The sequence below is a fragment of the Maylandia zebra genome, linkage group LG11 (genome assembly GCF_041146795.1).
Source record: "Maylandia zebra isolate NMK-2024a linkage group LG11, Mzebra_GT3a, whole genome shotgun sequence".
NCBI lineage: Eukaryota > Metazoa > Chordata > Actinopteri > Cichliformes > Cichlidae > Maylandia > Maylandia zebra.
In genome coordinates this window covers 17,145,444-17,166,893 of record NC_135177.1, presented here as the reverse complement: position 1 = coordinate 17,166,893, position 21,450 = coordinate 17,145,444, and the positions used below count along the sequence as shown (strand labels likewise).

Sequence of the window (21,450 nt, the reverse complement as noted above, 5' to 3'; positions counted from 1 at the left end):
CACCAGACCTCCGCACACCTGATCGCCGCTTATTCTAGTGAGCTGCCGGCTTTATATAGCCGTGTGAAATGGAATGTGTTAATTGGATTTTGTCTGATTCTGACCATCACAGCAACAGTAGCTAATTTGTTGTGTGTGACTGGTCTGGTTCCTACATGTAGTGCTGCAAATAATGATTAGTTTCATTACTGGTTCACCTATTTTTTTTTTTAATGTATTGCTAATAAAATGACCAGGACCTAAGGCAATATGCCCATATAACTATTTTTGTCCAAATCCCAAAAACATTTAGATTACATGCATCCAGTTTTTGTCTGCTTCATCCCATCATCCCAGCTGTCATAGGGCAAGAGGCAAGTTGCCCAGGTATTAGTCGCCAGTCCATTGCAGGGCTAGCACATAGACATGAGCATTCATGCTCTCACCTACGGCCAATTTAGATTGACCACTTAACCTAACATGCATGTCTTTGGACAGTGGCAGAAAGCCAGAATAACTGGGGAGAGCATGCAAGCCCTACACAGATGCTGGCTAGTGGATTCAAACCCAGGATCTTCTTGCTTCAAAGCAAGGCTGCCCACCTTCAAGTTTAACGTGTTAAATAACCTCTGAAACAGTCCCAACTAAAAATAGTAGCCGTAACCCTTACTTTACCCCTTATTAGTGGCAGCCCATAGAAGCCTAGTAATGACACATTAAGCCTGTTAAGCCATATTTGAGAATACCCCATCATTTTAACATCCCATACTTCACATACATACTCAAACTGCCAAAAAGATGCTGAGGCTAAAGCAGAGTCACACAGAGCATCAGAACGGAGCACTGAAGCCTCACAACAGTCTGGTTTAGCGAGAGGTAGAGCACAGCAAAAGTGAGAGATCTGTCCATCTGATCTGTGTCGGACGGGTGAGAGAACACACGAGAAAAGATATAGTCCTGTGTACCCATCAGTCTCGCTGCTCTGTTTTCCGATGAGCCAGTCCATATTTATCCTCTCGCTGTGTTCTCCCGATGACCTGCAGCGCCGTTCCTTATTGATCCCATCAGCACCGTCTCTGTGGTCGCATTACAAGCCTCATATTTATCTGATCGAGCCTGCTGCCTGCCTGCCTGCCTGCCTGGACAGCTGCCGGGCGCTGTGTGTGTGTGTGTGTGTGTGTGTGTGTGTGTGTGTGTGTGTGTGTGTGTGTGTGTGTGTGTGTGTGTGAGAGTGTGTGTGTGTGTGTGAGTGAGAGAGAGAGAGAGAGAGAGAGAGAGAGAGAGAGCGCGCATCTGACTATGCATTTATGCACACCATATCAACATGTGTGCGTGTGTGTGTGTGAGAGTGAGTGCTCTGTGTATTATTTGACATGGGGCAGTGAAATGAGTGAGTGTAAAATGTCACAAGTGACGTATTCGGGATCCTGGCTGCTGCGGAGGCCTCCAGGCCAGATGCAGTCTCCTGTTTTCTGTCTGTTTAACCTGCTCTCTGCAATCACATGAGACCATCGCAAGACATAAAAGACAGATGAAAGACACAAATGGTTCAGAGTTTAGAGTAAGTTTGTGCGGGAGTTTTAAAAAGTCACATCCTGCTGTTATCTTTACTCTTATTTGCTCCTGGATTTCAGTTTCCGCTTTTTCTCAGTGGCTTTGAGTCACAATGACTGATGCTGCACTGCTCTCTAGTGGACAGATGTGCTGCATAAGCTTCTAAGAGATAACTTTCTTTTTCCAGAAAACAGCAACACATAGAACTAGCAGCCATCCACAGAGGTGCTGGATCCCTGTCTAGTTACAAATTACTGAATGTGTATCCAGATTGGGGCATGGGGCAGTGCCCATCTTGCCTGATGCTCCCAGATCGTTAATCTTAAAATGCCAAAACCACTGACAGCGAGTGTGGATGTGACCAATGATGGACTCTAACAGAGTACATTTACTCTAGTGCTTTACTGAATTGCAGTCTGAATGTATATGAACTTTAATATTTCTTGTTTTACTGCTTTCTGCTTCTACTTTTTTTTTTTTTACTTTTTTACTTTTTTACTTTTTCAGCATATTTTACCATTCTTTATTATTAAATAAAAAGCTGCCTGGCAGAATATAAAACACGCATTAATTTCTCAGTAATATAACACATATGACTCAGAAAGGGGCCATTATGTCTTGTTTTGATGCTAAAACTTTTACTTAGGCAAAGCATTGAAATGCTTGTTTCAGAAAACACCTAAAACTTTTCAGGCTCTGCATTGTCACTTTTCATTTATATTAAGCCACAGGGCTGCACAGCGCAGAAACTGTTTTCTGCACTCTGCACTTGGTCTCCTCCGTGCCACAACACTTTCAAAGATCTTGTAAACACCCTTCAATAAAAGCCAGACAATCAGCTGAAGGAGTTAGCTCTGAAACAATTACAGCCTGACCAGTGGAGTACTGATATTTTTGTGTTTATTTCGTGCTTCCAATAGTGTAGTGGTTAACAGATTTACTTGGCAAGCAAAAGGTTGCTTATTTAATTCCAGCTGGAACACAAATCTCCTTTATGTCTGGAAGGGGATCCGTGTGTCAAGGGAGTAGCTGAAAGTAGCTTTACTGACATTTGGTGAAATTATGACATATCAGATGATATTTGTTTCCCTTCAGATACAGTAAACATGGGATTTCTCCAACATTTTTTATGTGTAGCTCTTTATTTACTTGTTTACGCCCGATTTCACTCGATCAGTTTTTATGCTTGTGGCATCCCAAACGCGGAAGTTCAAAAATGCCCTCTTGTGGACAAAGTATGCAACATCAAGACTTATAACGTGGATAGATCCACAAACAGCTAATAAATGTGGCAGGCTCTAGAAACAATTAGCTGATTATTATTATTATTATTATTATTTTGTCTTTTAGCTCCTTTTTTATTTAATGAATCACTGCAAAATAAATGTATTTGTGTTGTGGACAAAAATAGTCATGTATTGGCTCTGTGAGGTCATTCAAAAATATTACCAAAGATGATAACTACTACAGACCTACTGAAGCCAAACAAATAGATTCTCTTTGAATTTTATAAGTACACTTGAAAGAAGTTTTCATTTCATTGTGTGAGATTTTTCTAATTCTTTACTGTCAGCTAAGTGTATAAGTAGCTGATGAGTTTGGACTTGTTGCTGTGAATTACTTTTATGTTTTAAAAAAGAGATCTATACAGGAAATGATGAACACGCTTTTAACACCAGCCACAGCAAAAAGGATGCAAATTGGCACTTTATAAGAAGGATACTGTTGTAGAAAAAAAAAGCTGCATCAGCTTCATTCTAAATCTGACTCATAGGGAGGTGAGATCCTTGAGAGATCTGGGTTGATGCATCTCTGATGTACCAGAGAGAGGAGTCTAACACGCATAGCTAGACCTCGACTTAAACAGTGCAATCTTCAAACTGCTGCTCCTGTGTCACAGCTGTGTTAAGACAAAATTACTGATACGACGGCTGCGTAACAAGCCCTGAATCAGCACTGGACAATGCAGTAACAACTTGCACCACAGCAGGTTCACCAACAGCTAATGTGCATGCAACAAAGAAACAGAAACCAGGAAACAAGCAGGACCCGAATGGCACACTATTTAACTAACCTTAATCGATATTTCCACACAGCCCAGTCTAAGTTGCCATGAGAAAGTATTTTTAAAAAACAAGGAAACAAGACCAGTAGAAGCATAATGTACATTTAACTGATTCTAAATAAGCTGCAGCTCACAGCACATGTCGTGCAGTTTTAGAAGATAACTCTCAGTTGACTTTCTTTGAGTAGAAACTCAGTTACATATTGACAGAACAGCAGCAGAGCAGCAGGGCTATGATGAGGTGTACTGGGCAGTCTCCTCCTCAGGGACAGACTGACAGGGCCGGGATTGCCACGAGCAGAACACAACAAGCCTGCTCATCACTAAATATCTATTGCAGATTGTGACAAAAGCACCTCTACTGCGCATTTAGATCCACATGCATCAGCGCGTTCACTTGATTGGGATCCTTTGCACTCAGAACTGACTGACTGTGTGTCTGAGAAGATACTCTGCAATGAAATATTACAGATGTCCCCTTAAATCGTTTGAGAACAGAATATTGGCAACCCGCTGTGGGTGACAGATTTTAAGCAGAGGGTCATATAAGGCCTTGGCTACAACACTGGAACAGAAAATCTGTGATAGAGGATCTCATGGCTAAGCAATGACCCCACAGACCTTTTGAGTCCACTACAGACTGAGCGATAATTGGATCATAAGGGAGTAATCTGGCTCTGTGAGTAAATACAAACTACATATATCATTAACACATCCCGGTCAGTCAGTACTGCCAGGAGATGAGGTTAATGTCTGTCTGAAATCACTCACAGGCAACTAACCGTTAGGGAAAACTTTCATCGGAGACTGGCCCAGCAGAATTTTACTCTGGGCTTATTTACTGTATGATACAACTTGCCACCTGGTATATGCCAACAGTGTCTATTTAATAATAATCCCTTAAACTCGCCTGCAATTGAGACACAGTAAAGAGTTCATGTGGGGAGCAATAGATGGATTACATTTGTCAAAGCGCTCTGAGTGCTCTAATCTCTAATTAGTCTAATGATCATTTAGCTTTTTTAGACTTTTTGTTAACGCTTAAACAAAACAATAGGAGTTCATAAACAATAAGGCTATCCCCACTACACTAAAAACCCTGAAAAACTGGTGCTTATTCTGTTTCCTTCCTGGCTTCAGTGGCCACTTTAGGGGAAACTACTGTGGCCAACTGCTTATCTGTAGTGGGTGTAGGCTGACAGTCCACTGTTTACCTCAGCTGTCAATATTCGGGTTGTCCATGTCTACTCATTTGATGAGTCAGTGACTCTCACTTCTGTCTGATGTCAGCGATACTGAGGTGAGTTGTTAAGGATATCCTGAATTTTTCTATAAGCCCTGCTGTTTTTGCCTCTCTTAGCCCCTATTAGCTGTTTTTAGCCGCTGTAAGCTGCTGTTATCTGGTGTTAGCGAAACATCTTTAAAGTAAATCTAACATTGTTGGACACAGACACTTAGAGAGTAAACTCTTATACAATGTGAGAATATTATCAAACTCTTCATCAGAGGGAAAGCGTGACTTTTAGGACACTTGTGGCCTAACGTTAGCTGGTATAATATTAGCTTATAACCTGCTGTTGTTGCGTTTAGTCGGTCAGCTGTCCGAAGATGGGAGGGAAACATATCTAATCTGCTGACAACAAGTAATTGTGATAATACTGAGAATAAATAAGCATGTTTATCCACGTTGTAGAGCCCTGACTTCAGTTCAGGAGATGAGGCTTGAGGTGAGAATGAAGAGGATGAGGTGGATGTAAGGGAAGAGAGCACATTGGCGGAGGAGGCAGATGAAGAGGTGGAGGAGAAAGACATATTAAGAAAGACTAAATTATAAGGTGGACTACTTATATGGGCAGTGTCTCGCCACATACATAAAATGTGATTAGGCGAAATGGTGATGTCCATCTCCACTAATGTATTCAACATGGCGGGGCAACATAGCTGGCGCCGCTCCTTCAAACTCTTAATGCACTAAGTTTATGAGAATTCATGCATTTGCTGGAAGATATAATTACACACTAAACAATGTATATTTATGAGTATAACATTCTTTTCTCTGTTAAATCACCTTAAAACAATTACTGTAACGTTAAGACTGTGTTACTGTACTTTCCCCTCTGCTGTACATTACCAAATATTAAACAAAGAGAGAGAGGGGGCTAAAAATAGCTGCTCATTTAAAGATGGGTGATTAGATCTTGAGACACTTTTTTTTTCATTCTACCTCTCCAGTAAATGCCAGGAGAAGGGCTACTTAACACTTTCTCTCCATCTCGTAGAGGATTAGGGGCAGGGGATGAAGTGCTGATAACTTCCTCTGGCACGGGGCACTGGCAAGGCGCGATAGGCAGGGCAGGAGGAACGGCGAGAGGGCAAGCGCCTCGGTGTGGAAGGGGTTGGCCAGCTACCACAGCTGGGCCTTAGAAAGCAAAGATAGGACTGAATCCACGGGGCGCACTCATCAGAATAGGCAATTTAACAGTGCGCAAGCCAGACCTCCTGACCAAGAACTAATATTCAGATTGTCAAACAGGAGTTGGCAACAGCAGGTTTTTTTTCTGAGCAACGGGGAAGTGGCTAATCTGCTGCCAAATATAACTAAAATCCATCTGTTTCCTTAGATTACCTGCCAGGATTCAATTGAGCTGCTCCATATCTCTCTTCCTGAGAGATTTCCAAGTGGCAAAGAGTCAGCTAATCACCCAGCATCCCACACATTCACAAGTATATTTCTATGCAAAAGCTTACAGGAAGCATATGTACAATATCCATATGTCATTTTAATACAGCAACTTCACCATACAGCGAATCATGTATAAACAGTACGAGAAGCATTTAGTCAGAGGCAGTGACGCACCATGTTTGTGTTTTTGCACACAGTATATGAGCGTATTTGCTTTAATAATGGGTGTGTGTACAACCGCGTCTTTCACTGTATGTGTATGCTTAGCTGCGTCTCCTGTCAGCCCACTTTATTCATCCTGACAGAGATACATTTCATAATGGCTGTGATCAGCACTTTCTTGGCAGCTGACATTGTCCCTAGCTAACGTCACAACTCCTGTTATATGCGAGGCTCAACAGCTCCACTGGGAATGCTCTAGAACTTTAGCCTCAGCCCCACCGTGGCTGGGTCACCACCCCCCTGCGTTTTAACTCAGTCTCTAGACAAACACAGCTGAAGGCAGCTTCATGCCTTCCTTCGTCCCTTCCCACGTACCATAAACAGTGAAGCATCAAGAACACTTCTCAAGCACCAATGCCATTTCTCCATCCCCCCGTATTATTTCCAGTCTCATAATCAGCAAAAACCTAGTTTCAGCCTTTCCTCCTCATGTCCATGATGAGGGTAGAGTGGTGATGATTATGATCACATTCTCTGACACATGCCACTATCCAAACCTTCCCCTCAACAAACCTCCCATCAGCCCCCATCTTTAAACAGATACAACAGCCTCTCGACAGTGTTGTTGTGGTCTGTACTGAAACTGCAGTCAGCTGTCTAATGTCTATAATAATAGCCCAGCCATAGCTAACAATAGAGAGGTAATAGATACCCCGCCTATTGTTGGCCAAGCCTGCTCTACTCCTTCCTGTCACAATTCATCACTATAGCACATCACTATTAGCTTGTTTAACTAAACTGCAAGCAGTGTACCCAGACAGACAAGCACTGAGCCTGCTGAGATCACCTTTCTGCACACAGGTTACACCCGTAGACACCATATGAAGTCCCACACCATGGATCATGTTTTATGTATTGCATACACTACACACAGTCTAAAAGACTAGCATGCTCATTCAAATGAACAGATGTCGCCACGACACTGTATGACTTGAATTAACTTGGACTTGGTGGCTGTCAACATCTGTCTGATGGTGCAGAATGAAGTGTTTGAGTGTAGCTGCTGTAAAAGCTCAAATCAAAAGGATTCCCTTGCATTAGCAGCCTCTGCACAGATTTAAAGCAACAACTATTCAAGCATCTGCCCCCTCGAGGATAAGGACCAGCCTCTGTACACCAACTACAAAAAAACAGCTCCCAGCCCCCCTCCTCATCACCTGATGCTTAGTGGCTTTAAATGCCTGCACTCCGTTTCTTGAGGTGTCGCTTCAGAGAGCTGCATTTACATTTTGCAAAAGAAGGATTTCTTTGTGTTTGTGCAAGGACCCTTCTCCCCTCGCCATCATCCACTGCTACACATCCAGGCCACGTCAGCATCATCATGGCGATGGTGGCAGTATCTCAGTGGGATGGGAGATATTAAGGGATTAGTGGGAGATCCTCCATCAGACTTCAGTGACGGAGCACGATCCCGGGATCACAACATCAGCTCCCTCTGCCCACCAACGTCCTGATCAGTGTCAGACGATGGGGAAGAGAGACAGGCCTCGTCACTGTTTATGTTCAGTTTTGATAGTACACACCCAACAAACCAAGCAAGGCTGAATACGGCAGATACTGAATCTTTTGGATAATGACTTTAAAGCCACCATTAGCTCTAGGCAGAGTGAGCGGTGGCCTATATGCTGTACAATATATCCCACTGTAGGTTACATGGTAGTGCCTGTGTGCAGTGTTCAAATGGTGGGCTTATATAAGAGCTGCGGCTGTATTTGTGACATCACCATAAGCACTGCTCTTTATCCTCCTTTATTTATGTCAGTCGGCTACCTACAGCAGCATCTGCATCCACTGTACATGTAAAGCTGTGTAGCATTACATAATATCTAACCTGACTCATGATGGAAGAACAATAACCATAACAATATATACTATATATTTAAAATAGAGAGCAAGCAGAAAGCAGAAATAATAACAAAGAAGCAAAATATGTATTTCCATTTTTTAGAATGTATTCTGGGCACAGTATTAAAGGACCTTAGATCCATAAGGTTTTTTGGTTGGGTTTTTTTGGGGGGTTTTGCCACACAAAGGCATATTTGAAGGACCGGCTCTGCTGCACGCACATGGTTGAGTCACCAGTTTGCACCTGCTTTGACTAGCTGAGTCTTGAATGAGCATAACGTGGAGAGACACACAATCACGTTGGAGAAAGAGAGATTAGACCGGCCTGTGTAAACTACCGCTACTAAATACATTAGCTCACACACCAAGCATCTCGGGGGTTGGATATTAGCAATTTAACTGTGTGGGTGTTTTTTTTTTTTCATTTCAACATTAACTTGAGTTGATAGTGATTAAAAACAAACGAGAAAAAAACAAGAAAAAAAGTAGCCAAATCTAGAAATTTAAGTCTGTACCCGCTACTTTTTTTCTGTTCAGGTTCATTTTAACATCCAGGACAAAAACAGTGTGTCTCTTTTGTATTTCTTCATAAAAATCAAGCATATTTTGCCTGTGCATTTAACAAAAAAGGGCCTTATTTAACCTGTGAGCTTACATGTTTAACTTGATCCAAAACACTTCGACAAGTGTTTTAGATCACACTTTTGTTGCTAAGGAAGCTAAAACTTTTGGATTAAGTTTTAGCCTCCTTAGCAACATTCACTGAAGCTAATGCTATTGTATAACTGGATGTTAGTTAAGCTTTGTGACTGAGTTAGCTATTTAGCACAGAGGTCTTTGTGTGGACCTTTCTGTATGCCACAACTCACCATGGTGAGATCATAGTCTGCCACTGAGAAAGTAACTAAATGAACGGAGGGAAGGAAAAGGGCTTTGTGGTATCTACTCTAGGGTGACCGTATTTTGATTTCCAAAAAAGAGGACACTTGGCTCAGTCATGAAGAACTTGCTTAAAGAAACATATTTAACATATTTAAACGATACCTCCTCTGTGCGGTTAATGAATTGTGAAATAAAATATGCCATATAGGCTTTTACAAGTCAACAAGTGCAAAAAAATAACTTGAAAGCTTCTGGAATTAAATAATGGTACATAAATAATGCCTCATCTGCATAAGAAAAATTACCAGTACTGGATCGGTACGAGGGAAGTTTCTTTTGCAGTTTGTCTGAAAAGATGGACTTGTGCTTTGGGATCTTTTAAACATTATTAGGCGTGTTGCTGCGCGCTGTCTGTCCCGTCTGCGAGTGCAGAACAAGCGCTCACAAAGCAGCAGTTCGGGGATGACTTCAAACACATGGGTCCTCTGTCGGAATATAGTAAAACCCGGACATTTTTATCAATCACGAAAATCCCCCCAGACGCCCCGGACAGAACGTGAAAAGAGGACATGTCCGGGGAAAAGAGGACGGTTGGTCACCCTAATCTACTCTGCTTCAACCAACACGACCTGGCTACAGGAGAAAAGGATTCATATATTTTTAGAGCAAAATCATCATTAAAACATTGTTCAAGATTTCAGGAAATACTCTTATTTCCTTACTTGTCAAGAGTTGCTTGAGGAACATTGATACCATATTGCTTAGTATGACGCTAAGTCAGGCTAACAGTTAGCTTGACTTTGCATAGCAAGTGGAAGCAGACATGAATAAAACTAGCCTACTTTTAACTGCTTAGTTTTAAAAACTATATCAAACGACCCGTAAGCCCACTTAGGTATATGTAAAATTTCAGTTTTTCTAGTTTAATTTTTCTAGTATAATTTTACTCCTTCCTGAAGTTGTTGTTATTTCTTATGAATTAGAACAATTGAATGAGTATTTAGTCTCTGAAGAGTACCCTAACCAAAATCATGTTACTCCAGCATTGTATACCCAGAGATGATGGGTAACCTTCATTTAGCTTTCATCAGAGCATGAAACTGATTACGGCTGTAAGGCAGAAATGTTAGCATTTTTGTTGGTGTATTTGAGATTTTTCAGCTATCAAAGCAAATAAGTATGTTTTTGAATCTGAGAGGACTATGACAGAACTATCTGTGAGGATAAATTTTTATCAAGACTTCTGATGAAAATAGGTCACTTTGGTTTTATTAGATGGGTGTCAGATCTGTTAATGACACTTATTTGTCAAGAAGGAAGATGAATTAATCAATTCCTCAGTTAATTAACATGATTCTTCGTTAGAAGCTCCTTTGTCTTTATGGTTGTTGGAGATGGTTCTGTTTCTTTGCTGTCTGGGTTTCTTGGATGCCTGGCTGCATGCCGGTCACTGCGGAAAGCTGAGTGTCCCCACTATTAATAGTCCAACTAACAGCATGAAGGTTCTCACTCTTTGAACGCAGTCAGCTGGAGATGACCTGGTGCCACGTTCCACCTTTAGTAACTGGCCATTCAGTGGCTTCACTTTCCCATGCAGGTGTCACTGTCTCTCCTGCTTTCAGTTTGTCTCCTGCTTGCTTGTTCACAAAGCATCTACATAGATGTTAGCAGTACAAACATTGAACTATATTTAACAGCTGTAAGTGCTCAATTCCTGTGCCACAGCCTTAGATTCATATTTTGAGAAATCAGTAGCAAAGATTGTTGTTATGATAAATTCATCTCAAGCGTGTCATCACTTTACCCTTAGAGATACATTTAACATTGACGCTACCAGCTATTCTATAGCAGGCACACATGTTCTTCAGATACGCTAGGCTTCCCTCAGAGGATCAGATGCTGTATATCTTCTTCCAAAACGGACTTTATAATGGTGGATGGGGACGGGGGATGGGCAATAAAAGTGATAAAGTGTCAGCTTCGCAGTGCCTTTCCCTTTCATGATTCTGCTCTCTTTGTTCTTATTTGGCTGATGTTCCTTTTTTGCATTCATTATTTATCTCTTTTTCTCCGTTTTCTTTGTTTTACCGCACTACTATTCATTTATAGCTGCATTTCTGTTTCATTGTGTTGCTCTCATTCAGGCTAGTCTTGCACAGCATGCTGGGAAGCTTACATAACAAAAGGCCAGATGTTCTAGTAGTGAAGCTGTAGCTGGGTTCTGTTCTGGCTCAGTCCAGGATCACTAGGATCGCTTTCAAGTACTTTCTAACAGACAAAATGACACACTGACTCACAGTCACATAAAAATTGCAATACAAACAGAGCTATGTCTATCTGCCCACCTAACTTCTTGTGATCGGACCCATAGAAATGAAATTTTTAAACACAGTTAATTAAATAAGACATGAAAGTTGCTTGAGCCTTTGCTTAACTATTATTTAACATATAATATTATAATAAGTACAGAGGAATCATCATTTGCTGGGGTAGCAACAATTTAATATGCATTGCTTGTACTAGTTCCAACAACCTATTAAAACATTTTCCTGTAGTCGTGTTTCACCAAGGGCATTTTAGATTGCACAGCCAGGGGCAGGAAAATCCCTTCAAACTTTGCTTGAGGGATAAGATCCCAGAAAGTATAAAACCAATGCTGACAAATGCAGATGTTATTTTGAACAAAGCCTTAAGAGACAATGGAGCCCAGTGCTGTGCTGTGCCACGCAGGAGAATAGCAGGCTATGGGAGATGGCAGGCTGATTGCTCTGTCAATGAAGACTGAGGCTGTCATATCAGCAATGGGACCTGATAGCATCACAGACGTCAATGTCTCTCCTCTCATTTTCTTTGTGATGTTCTCTTCTCCCTTTCCCCTCTCACCCCCCCCCAGTCCCTGCTCACTTCCTTTCCTCCCTGCCCTTTCTTCTGCTTTCCTAACACATTCTAGCCTATCACGTGTGCTCTCTCTTCTTTTACAAACCCTGTTATTGACTCAACAGGGCATTGTCAAAAAAGTTCTTAAACACTAAATCCCTGTTAACACGACTAAAATGATCCCACCAGCAGATCTACATTACAGACCAAAAAATATTATGAGCCATTACACACTATTACATCAGGTGACATGTTTGTTTATCTGTAGTTAATCCTGCAGACATGCTCCCAGTGCTATAAATAACTGGCAGATGTATTTTAATCCTGAACTGAAAATAGCTACACGTGAATGTTTTATTTGTGTTTTAGCAACATTTGATTACCCAGATGTTCTGCTCTTATTTGTATTGTGAAAAAAAAGGTTAAAACATACTTTATGGCTAAAAGCATGCATTACAACTACAGCAGCTGCTTGGCTAAGGGTGGATGGGCTCTGCTTTAGAGACAGGGTGAGAAGCTCAGTCATTCTAGAGCCGCTGCTCATTCCACATTGAAAAGAGCCAATTGAGGTGGCTCTGGGACAGACCCAGGATTCGCTGGTGAGATTATATCTCGACTGCCTCGGGAACAAATCGGTGTGGCCAGGGTGAGGGAAGTCTGGGCTTCTCCGCTTAGACTGGGGCCCTTGCAACCCGTACCCAGGTAAGTGGTAGAAAACGGTAGGATGGATGGAGAACGTTCACAAACTGCCTTCATGGCTTTGGACTACATTGCTAAATGCTATATTTTATACAGTGTGGCAATGGAACTGAATTCCAAGATAGATTACAGAGATTAGATTAGATGAAACTTTATTAATCCCTCGGGTGGGTTCCTCCGGCAAATTCAGTTTCCAGTCGCACAGCACCGACAGATGTTGCATGTTACAGATGCAATAAAGGGGAATGAGAGCAAGGATATAAACATAAATATATATATAAAAACATATATACACATATACATATATATAAATACAGAATATATAATATGGATAAATAGGAATACCAGTGGATTGCACATTTGAGTGAGTCTATTGCACAGTGATTATTGCACAGTCGAATATAAGAAAAAAATATTGTGAATATTGCACAGTGGAAAAAAAGCACTACAGCTCAGCTTTGTCCCCCTGTTTCCTCTCCCTCTCTCCTCCAAGGAGGAGTTAAACAGTTTGATGGCGTGCGGGACAAAGGAGTTTTTAAGTCCGTTGGTTCTTGACTTTGGGAGAAGCAACCTGTTGCTGAATAGGCTCCTCTGATTATTTACGACCGTGTGCAGAGGATGCCCAGCATAATGTCCATAATGTCCAGCAGTTTCTTTAGTGTCCTTTTCTCTGCCACTGTCACCAGATTGTCCAGCTTCATGCCGACCACAGAGCCAGCCTTCCTGATTAGTTTTTCCAGTCTTGCTGTGCTGCTCCCCCAGCACACCACAGCATAGAACAGTACTCCTGCAACCACCGACTGGTAAAACATCCTCAGGATGAAGAGGTGTGGCTCCGTACGTTTGTCCATATAGTATAATATGTACTGAATGTGAAGGATGTGGCTTATATTTACAGAGAACTGTAAATCAGCTCACTTTCTCGGTTTTGTGGCATTCAGTCTAAGGGCTTTCATGAATTATGCTGGTTGCAGAGATATTTAGCCACATATTGGCAAATTTAATAAGGAATTTAGCAGCTAAAAACATGATATGTTTATCTATACTTCATGTAAACCGAAACTGAGCTAACAACAATAAACTAAGCTTAGAAGTAGTCTGAGGCATTTTCTTTATAATAATACAATAATTTTTACAATAATACAATGCCTGTACTGGATGCCACATTTTGGCATACAAGCCTTTGTTAGGGTTAGAGAGACTTCATGGAAACAGTGGCTCTTTTGTCGTTGTGTTCCACCAACAGGAATCTTCCATTTGTGCTGTCCAACAGCAGTGGAATATTCCAGTCTTACCCAAGGCGGAAGAATGGAACATTCCACGCATTGGAATTTTTTTTAGGTGTAATATCACCATCCCATGTGACTTAAGGTATTTGAAATCATGTAAAATACAGGTAAACAAGCAGGGAATGGTCTAACCAACTAAAATTACTCCACATGTCATGTTTAAAGGTATATTTCTTAGATCCTGGGAGCATATTCAAAATGAAAGCTGGTACTGGGCCGTTTGAAGAGGATGAAAAAAAACAAAAAACAAAGCATTTACAGACATCAGTGGCTAATATTGTGTCAAAGCTAATATGTATCAGTGAAATGTTCATTAACATTGTGATAAATCTTTTTATATAAGGAAGATATATGGCTTTACACCCACTTGTAGTGGCTTACAAGCTACTTGTAAGTACTTGTAAACAGTGTTGGTCAAGTTACTTGAAAAAAGTAATCAGTAACTAATTACCTCCCCAAAAAAGTAATCCCGTTACTTTACTGATTACTTATTTTCAAAAGTAAGTAATTACTTAGTTACTTAGTTACTTTTTAAAAACACGATTTACAACCTGAATAGGTGATAAAGTGATAGATCTTTCAGCCCAATTCTACTTTTTCTACATAATCCATCATACAAAATGTAATCAAATGGAAAAGTCTCTTTTTAAAACTTGTTTTATCAGTTTTAACCTTTTAACTTTGTGCATCAAGCTAAAATTAAATTATATGCAACATTCTCTGACTGGAAGAAATTTGTTCACCATTTAAACTTATTTTCTGCACATTCCAGCCAGAGATGGGCAGTAACGCGTTACAACGCATAAAATATATTTTTTGTGTGTGTTTACCCTCACTCTTTCAAATACTGTAGATGCAAGTAAAACACAGCAGGAAATAAATAACATCAAAGACTAGCGGTCCTGTTGCTCTATTTTCACCTGTAAAGCAGGAGTAGGGTAGGCAGAGGTTTACCCTGGTGCAGGTGTGCTGCAGCGGTCAGTGGAAGAATCTGCGAGTTTCTCTGTGAGTTTCCCATTACGTTGTTGCGCACTCGGTGCTTGCTTGGAAGTTTAGGGGTTTTTTTCGCTTTAAAAAGAAGTTTTCTTCCCACGCACAACGGACACTAATGTTTTTGTCACTTTTTATGGAATCAAACTCAAAGTAAGGTCAGTACTTCCACGCTTTAAACGCTGCACGCTCATACTCTCTCCCGTACTCAATATATGATACACCGTTGATCCGCACACAGCTGTTGTCACGAACGTCGCACTCGCTTACGTCACTGTCATGAGACATTCTTGCAAAACGATCACGGTTTTAGTAACGCAGTAACGCAGCGTTCCTACGGGAAAGTAACGGTAATCTAATTACCGTTTTTGCAATAGTAATCCCTTACTTTACTCGTTACCTGAAAAAAGTAGTCAGATTACAGTAACGCGTTACAAGTAACGTGTTACTGCCCATCTCTGCTTGTAAACATATTGTTTTAAAGTGTATTATATACAGTAAATCATGTCACATTAGATCAAACTGAGCCAAACTACTTAAAATATACCAACTGTCCATAACCAAAACACACAGATACTTTAATTAGCATGATGATGTATTCATTTGGCGTGTGCTCTGCTTTGCAGAGTCAAGACATCTTCTCTTCCACTTTCTCTCTCTATTTTTTCCCTTGGGGAAAAGCGATGGGGGATGGGAGACTCATGACAGAATCTGCTCTCTGCATGGGAAGGCGAGTAAGCATGGGTGAGTGAGCTAAGGGGGACTAGAGAGACAGAGAGAGAGAGAGAAACAGAGAGGGAGTGTACTGTAAACTGTCCAGTGGGAAGCTTATCAGCATTGCCTCATCTTATTTCACAATAATACGACTCTTTTTTTTTTTTTTAATTTGTCAAATTGAAATTTGCTTTATTGGAATTCATTAATTTACCATCAACATTACATAGATACAGTCAGATTTACAGTTTACATTACTGGCTTTTTCTCATCCTATAATATGATAGCTGTCATTTTCTCCCCTCGTATATTTTTGCAAGATTCTGTTCTACATTTAAATTTTGTTTCGCAGACATTACAAGCTTTAATATTTTGCTTGGATTCAGATCACTACTGCTGCCAACATAATCTAGCACGTGGTATTATTTGTTCAATGAAAAAGTATTAAGTTGTAGAGTAGAACAAGAATTTTAGAGGCTTAGACCTCTGTATGATGTGTGTGAGTACAGTACTCCACAACTGCTGCAGCCTCAGGAGGCCTGAGATCCTATAGCCTCCAGGGACACAGGGCCTCTGAGTAACTCTGACCCCAGCTGGTATGTTGAGCTCTCTGGCACAATCAGATAAATGACCAGGATCCAGGGCTGGGGTAGGGGGCGGAAGTTTTTGAGTGTGCATGTATGTCAGGGGTAGGGGAGGTAAGAGCAAGGGAAGAGTTAACGGAAAATGGGACGTGATCAATCAAAGCTAATTTTAGGCCAATGCGCTTCATGTGGAACACCAGCCATCATAGCTGTTGACAGGCATGCTAACCAGAAGTGTAATCTGTGTTTTTAGGCGACTCATCGTAAAGAGAAGTGAAAAGGAACTGATGAACAGTTTACCCATCACGGAGGGCTGTAGTCAGCCTGTGAAAGTAATGTGTGTAATGTGCTCTTTGTCTCTGGAGAGAGTTTTCCAGCGTCTGTGATGATGTCATTAGGATTACCCTGCTTGGGTTTTGAGACTAGAAATGGAAAATCAACATTACAAACTGAGGACTTGAAATCAGTGACCTTTTATTGTATATGGTGGGTTTATGGCAGAAGGATACAATCAAGCTGCATTCGAGGAACTGTAGGATACAGTTGTTTGAGATCTTAACCCACATTAGAGGCTAACAGTTAGGATACCCCTGCATTTTTGGATATCCTTTTCTTACAATACTAGTCTTGTGAGTTAATGAAAGTGCAATATTACAATGGTGGCTTATTTTGTTTTTTTATTTCACAGCAAATCCACTGACATTGTTTTCACATATGATTTTCTTTCTGCTTGGAATTGTTGCATTCCATGTTTACATAAAAACACTAAAAGCTTTAGTGATTATATTTATGCTATGATACATGATGCTTAAATTTCTAGTGTGGGGGTCTTTTTAGATAAAATGAAAATTAAAAAAATAACCTTAATATAGAAAAAAAGGTATTCCCAAATACAGAAAATAGGTCATACTTTGTTGTGTGCGATTAAATTCAGGGGGGGAGCCCAAATAGATGGCAGAGCAGCAGACACCTCACAGCCCCGGAATAGCTGCATCTCAGTGGGAGTCCCTCCTTCAAGGCAGACAGTATAATTAGCACTGTCAAAGGCGATCCCTGAACAAATGGCACAGTACCCCCTGATCCACGGGGTGAACACGGTCGCAAAGAAGAGGACAAAGTGGCATATTTACTGGGATTCTACTTATGTGGTGTTTAAAGTGAACAGACAATTAAATAGGACAGCGCTTGCTGATGTCACTGATAGGTAGGTGGGGTGAGACTTGTGCCACTGAAGTTATTCAAACAGTTATTCTTCCCACACTCTAGCATGCAGGCCTAGAGGACTAGAAAAGAGGGAGAAAAAAGAAGTGGAGCTACAGGCATTCTGTGGGTAACCCATCATAGGCAGCTGATACCTTGCTGTAAGAAACAGAGTGTCTACATGAGTGGGGGTCCCATAGCCATCATTACTGTACTGCTCAGGGGCTCACTGAACCATGGAAAGCTAGGATAGTTGATAGCTCCAGAGGATTCTCCATAATGGAACAAATGGCCCTGGAGATATGCTTAATTGTCTTTTATAGGTAGACATGTTAGAATTATGCACTGAAATATAATTTAAAGGCTACAACTTTGATGAGCCTCTGGGGAAAGAAAATAAGCTACAGATACGTATGCCGCTGCCTTATACACTTTTCACTGGGGCAGCACATTTTCAGCACACGCACACACCGTGGCACCTCCAGTGAGATGACAGCAAGCTGGCAGGCCCTGCAGCTGGAGGCTTCTCTCTCTTTCTCTCTTCTATCCATCCCTCCATCCTCGCAGGATTCCCTCTGTAATATTACACACTTCAATGTTCAAGCTGCCACTTTCCAGAAAAGCTATCAGAGCTGCTGTGGGATCAGACCAGGACTGCAACAGCAGAAATGCGTGAACCACACAGGCAGGGCTAGATGTTGTTGCGGTGTGGAGGTGTTTGTTTCCAACACTGCTGGAAATGCTACGAACCATCCAATGACAAGTTAATCCGCTGCGGTTGTACCTACGCCAGGGCTGAGCATATTAATGCTACTCCGGGATATGTTCTGCTTGTGTGATTCATAGGTAAAGAAAGTGGGGATCTACTGTTTTGATGAATCAGGATGAGTCACCACATATGTATAGAGAGGCATTCTAAAACTGAGCCAATATCCTGTTGCACGAAAGGAAACTTTACTATCAGGCCACAGAGGAGTCAGACGGTCAAATCAGAGTCTCAATAGATAGCAAAACAGTGCCAGCCACCCTTCAGTGTAAAATCCACCTCTTTTGCCACATGTAATTCAGTACATGATGTAACTCCCCCCCCCCCCACCTGCACACACACACACACACACACACACACACACACACACACACACACACACACACACACACACACACACACACACAAACACACAGTAACCAAGGCATGAAAGGGGAAAACCAAAAAGAAAACACAGAGTGCTTCTTATGCAAAGCGACTCAAACAAAGGCCTCTTTGACCTCCCAACATCTGGTGTCCATTCAGCCTGTGTGGCGTGCATCAAGTTACCCAACATTATGGTGAGACAGCCAGTCACGCCTGTCGCAAAGAACAGCCTCTTCTGCCCATGCTCAGTCATGACAAGGCTTTGACATCACTGTCAGACTAAGAGTGACTAAAGCTGACAATCTCCCTTTACCTCCGGAGAAAGAGAAATAGGAAAAACATGCCGCTGTTGGGGAGTAAGGGAGGATGAGGGGAGACAGTGAAAGGGGAGGAAAGGCAGAAAAAGCCTGGATGAATCACCCAGCACGCACCCAGCACGCACCGCAGCGGCTGAGGTAGCCGTGTCTTGGAGTACATGAGTCATGTTCATCATGCAGCAGCACTGGGCAGGGATTGCACAACTTTCTCTCCATTAGGAATGTTGCAAATATTTACCCTTTGATGGGAAAAAACAATAGCTCTAATCCTTCTAAAGAGCTCCCAGTGATAGTGCCACACATCCCTCACACTGAAGTCACTGGCACCTGCTGAGAGGATGGATGGAACACCAGTCAGCCTGCTGCAGCTCTCAGGCACAACCCACCCCAAAACAAAACAAAACAAAAAAACATTTGACACCTAAACTGCAATCGGATATTTATGCTGCATTCTAATACAATAGTAAAAACCATGCAGCACCAAAAGTGTGTGCAGCTCTTCATTGAAGAAAAAGATAAACCCCAAGAAAATCAACAGGATGGAAACATTTAAGGCCCACATTTATAACCCTCTCTCTTAAAAATCCAAACGGGTTCAAAGCCATTTTTTTAATTAACAGTCCATCAGTAGAGTGTGTTTCTTTATAACAGGTCAAGACGAGTGGGGGTAATATCCCACCATAAACGAGATTTATGGCTCAGGCGGTGATAGTTTTAGAGCCATGATGGCGGAAATACTCCGGTCCACCTTAAAAAAAAGAAAAAGAAAAAAAAAAGCTAAAACCCTACAGTGGACAGCGCCGTGGTGCTGAAACAGCTCCGAGCGACATCTGTACACAAGAGGAGCGGGAGGGGGGGTACTTTAACGTTGAAATCACACACACACACACACACACACACACACACACACACACCAGCGTGCGCCATTGCCACAAAGGACACCTTAAATGATCTTTCCAGTGTCATATTGTGTAATCTCGATGACGTTCGTGGGGAAAGGTTAAGCTATTTGGCGTGCTTTTTACGTGAAAATGGCGGGCGCCGCTGCTAAAACCCAACCCATTACAGCTATAGCCACAGCCACAACAAAGTGGTAGGAAAGCGCCTGAAATTCATGTTGCACTACAGCACTGATGCCAAGCTGGTAGAATAATATAGGAAAGGCTCTAAAAGGGGGGGAGTCAAGAAGCGTCAGCCAGGCAAAGGGGACCTTGTAATAATCACTCCGGTAGCCTACTATCCGCTAGTGGTCGACAGCAAAAAGTTCTAGCTTGGAAGTCAAGAGTCAACACGGCCACCAGTATCTCAGAGATATGTACACACGCTGTGTCTAATGACAATCCACCAACACACAAGGTTTATTCACCAAACAGCACCGACACCGCCTGTTAACACCCTCTCTTTCTCTCCGCTTACTTTAGCATAGACTGCTCCTTCGCTTCCTCCTTCTTCTGTCGGTCCATGACGCCGAGGATGATCTTCCTCTCCTCCTCGGTGAGGTGGCTGAGGTCCGGCATCTCCGGCATGGCGCCGGCCGCTGAGGGAGTAGCAGCAGCAGGGCCAGGGCCGCCCCGGGGCCCGTGTGGAGCAGACATCTTTTACACACAGTGGCTAAAAAACGAGAAAGTCACCGTCAACCAGCAGCATCGTGGCCGCGATTATTTATTTATTTACCGTTCTTTTCTTAGTGTTAAAGCCGCTAAATGTTCGGTTTGGTTTGGTGTGGTTTGCAGAAGGCACCGCGGCTTACCGACAGCATGACATCTTGGTTAGCGGTATCATGAACATTATTATCATTATTATTATTATTACTGTTGTTATCATTATTATTATTATTACAGCGTGCTGTGCGAATAGGCGTCAAAATAGGAACTACAGGCTTCATCCCCAGCTAGTGCAATGCTCGCGGTGAACTTACGCTGCAGCTGACCGAGCTGGGAATATTCAAGCCAATTTTACACGCCAGCATTTGAGAGCGAGTTAAAGATTAGAAAGAAGCAGATGCCCTTAAAAGAAACAAGAGTGCACAGGCTGTAGGCTACAACCTTCAGGTATTCCAACCACAAGCTTCCTTCCATCCAGGGATTAAAAAAGTAGAAAAATAAACAGGTTTAGGAAGAAGAAAAAAAGAAAAAGAATGACAGCTCTTGCCTTTTATTTTGCAGTCATGTTAAATCCTGTCTAACCCATCGTTGCCATCCCTTAGAGGGGTTTCACTCGCATGTTGGAATAAAAGATGCCCGGTCCGTCCTTATTTGTCTGCCTCTGGGGTCCTTAACCCTCCTCCGTCACTCTGCTTAGCTCGCCTTCCTCCAGGTTAGTAATTCTTGGAGATTTCTTTAATGCACAAAAATGGATGCAATGAGAGAGGGGGGGGAGTACTGTGTATGAGTGTGTGTGTGAGAGAGTGTGTGTGTG

At 42.0% G+C, this 21,450-nt stretch overlaps 1 protein-coding gene across 15 annotated transcripts in view; it reads right to left on the bottom strand.

The window, feature by feature from the left end:
• Positions 1-21,450, bottom strand: part of rims2a (regulating synaptic membrane exocytosis 2a) — a 168,236-nt gene extending 146,786 nt beyond the window's left edge. For all 15 annotated transcript variants that reach the window (XM_076889863.1, XM_076889867.1, XM_076889868.1 and 12 more), the window contains exons 1-2: positions 21,184-21,450; positions 20,449-20,643 (exon numbers count right to left, since the gene is read on the bottom strand). In XM_076889863.1, the coding sequence (XP_076745978.1) occupies positions 20,449-20,627 (179 nt within the window). In that variant the 5' untranslated portion in view covers positions 20,628-20,643; positions 21,184-21,450. The remainder of the gene's footprint in view (positions 1-20,448; positions 20,644-21,183) is intronic.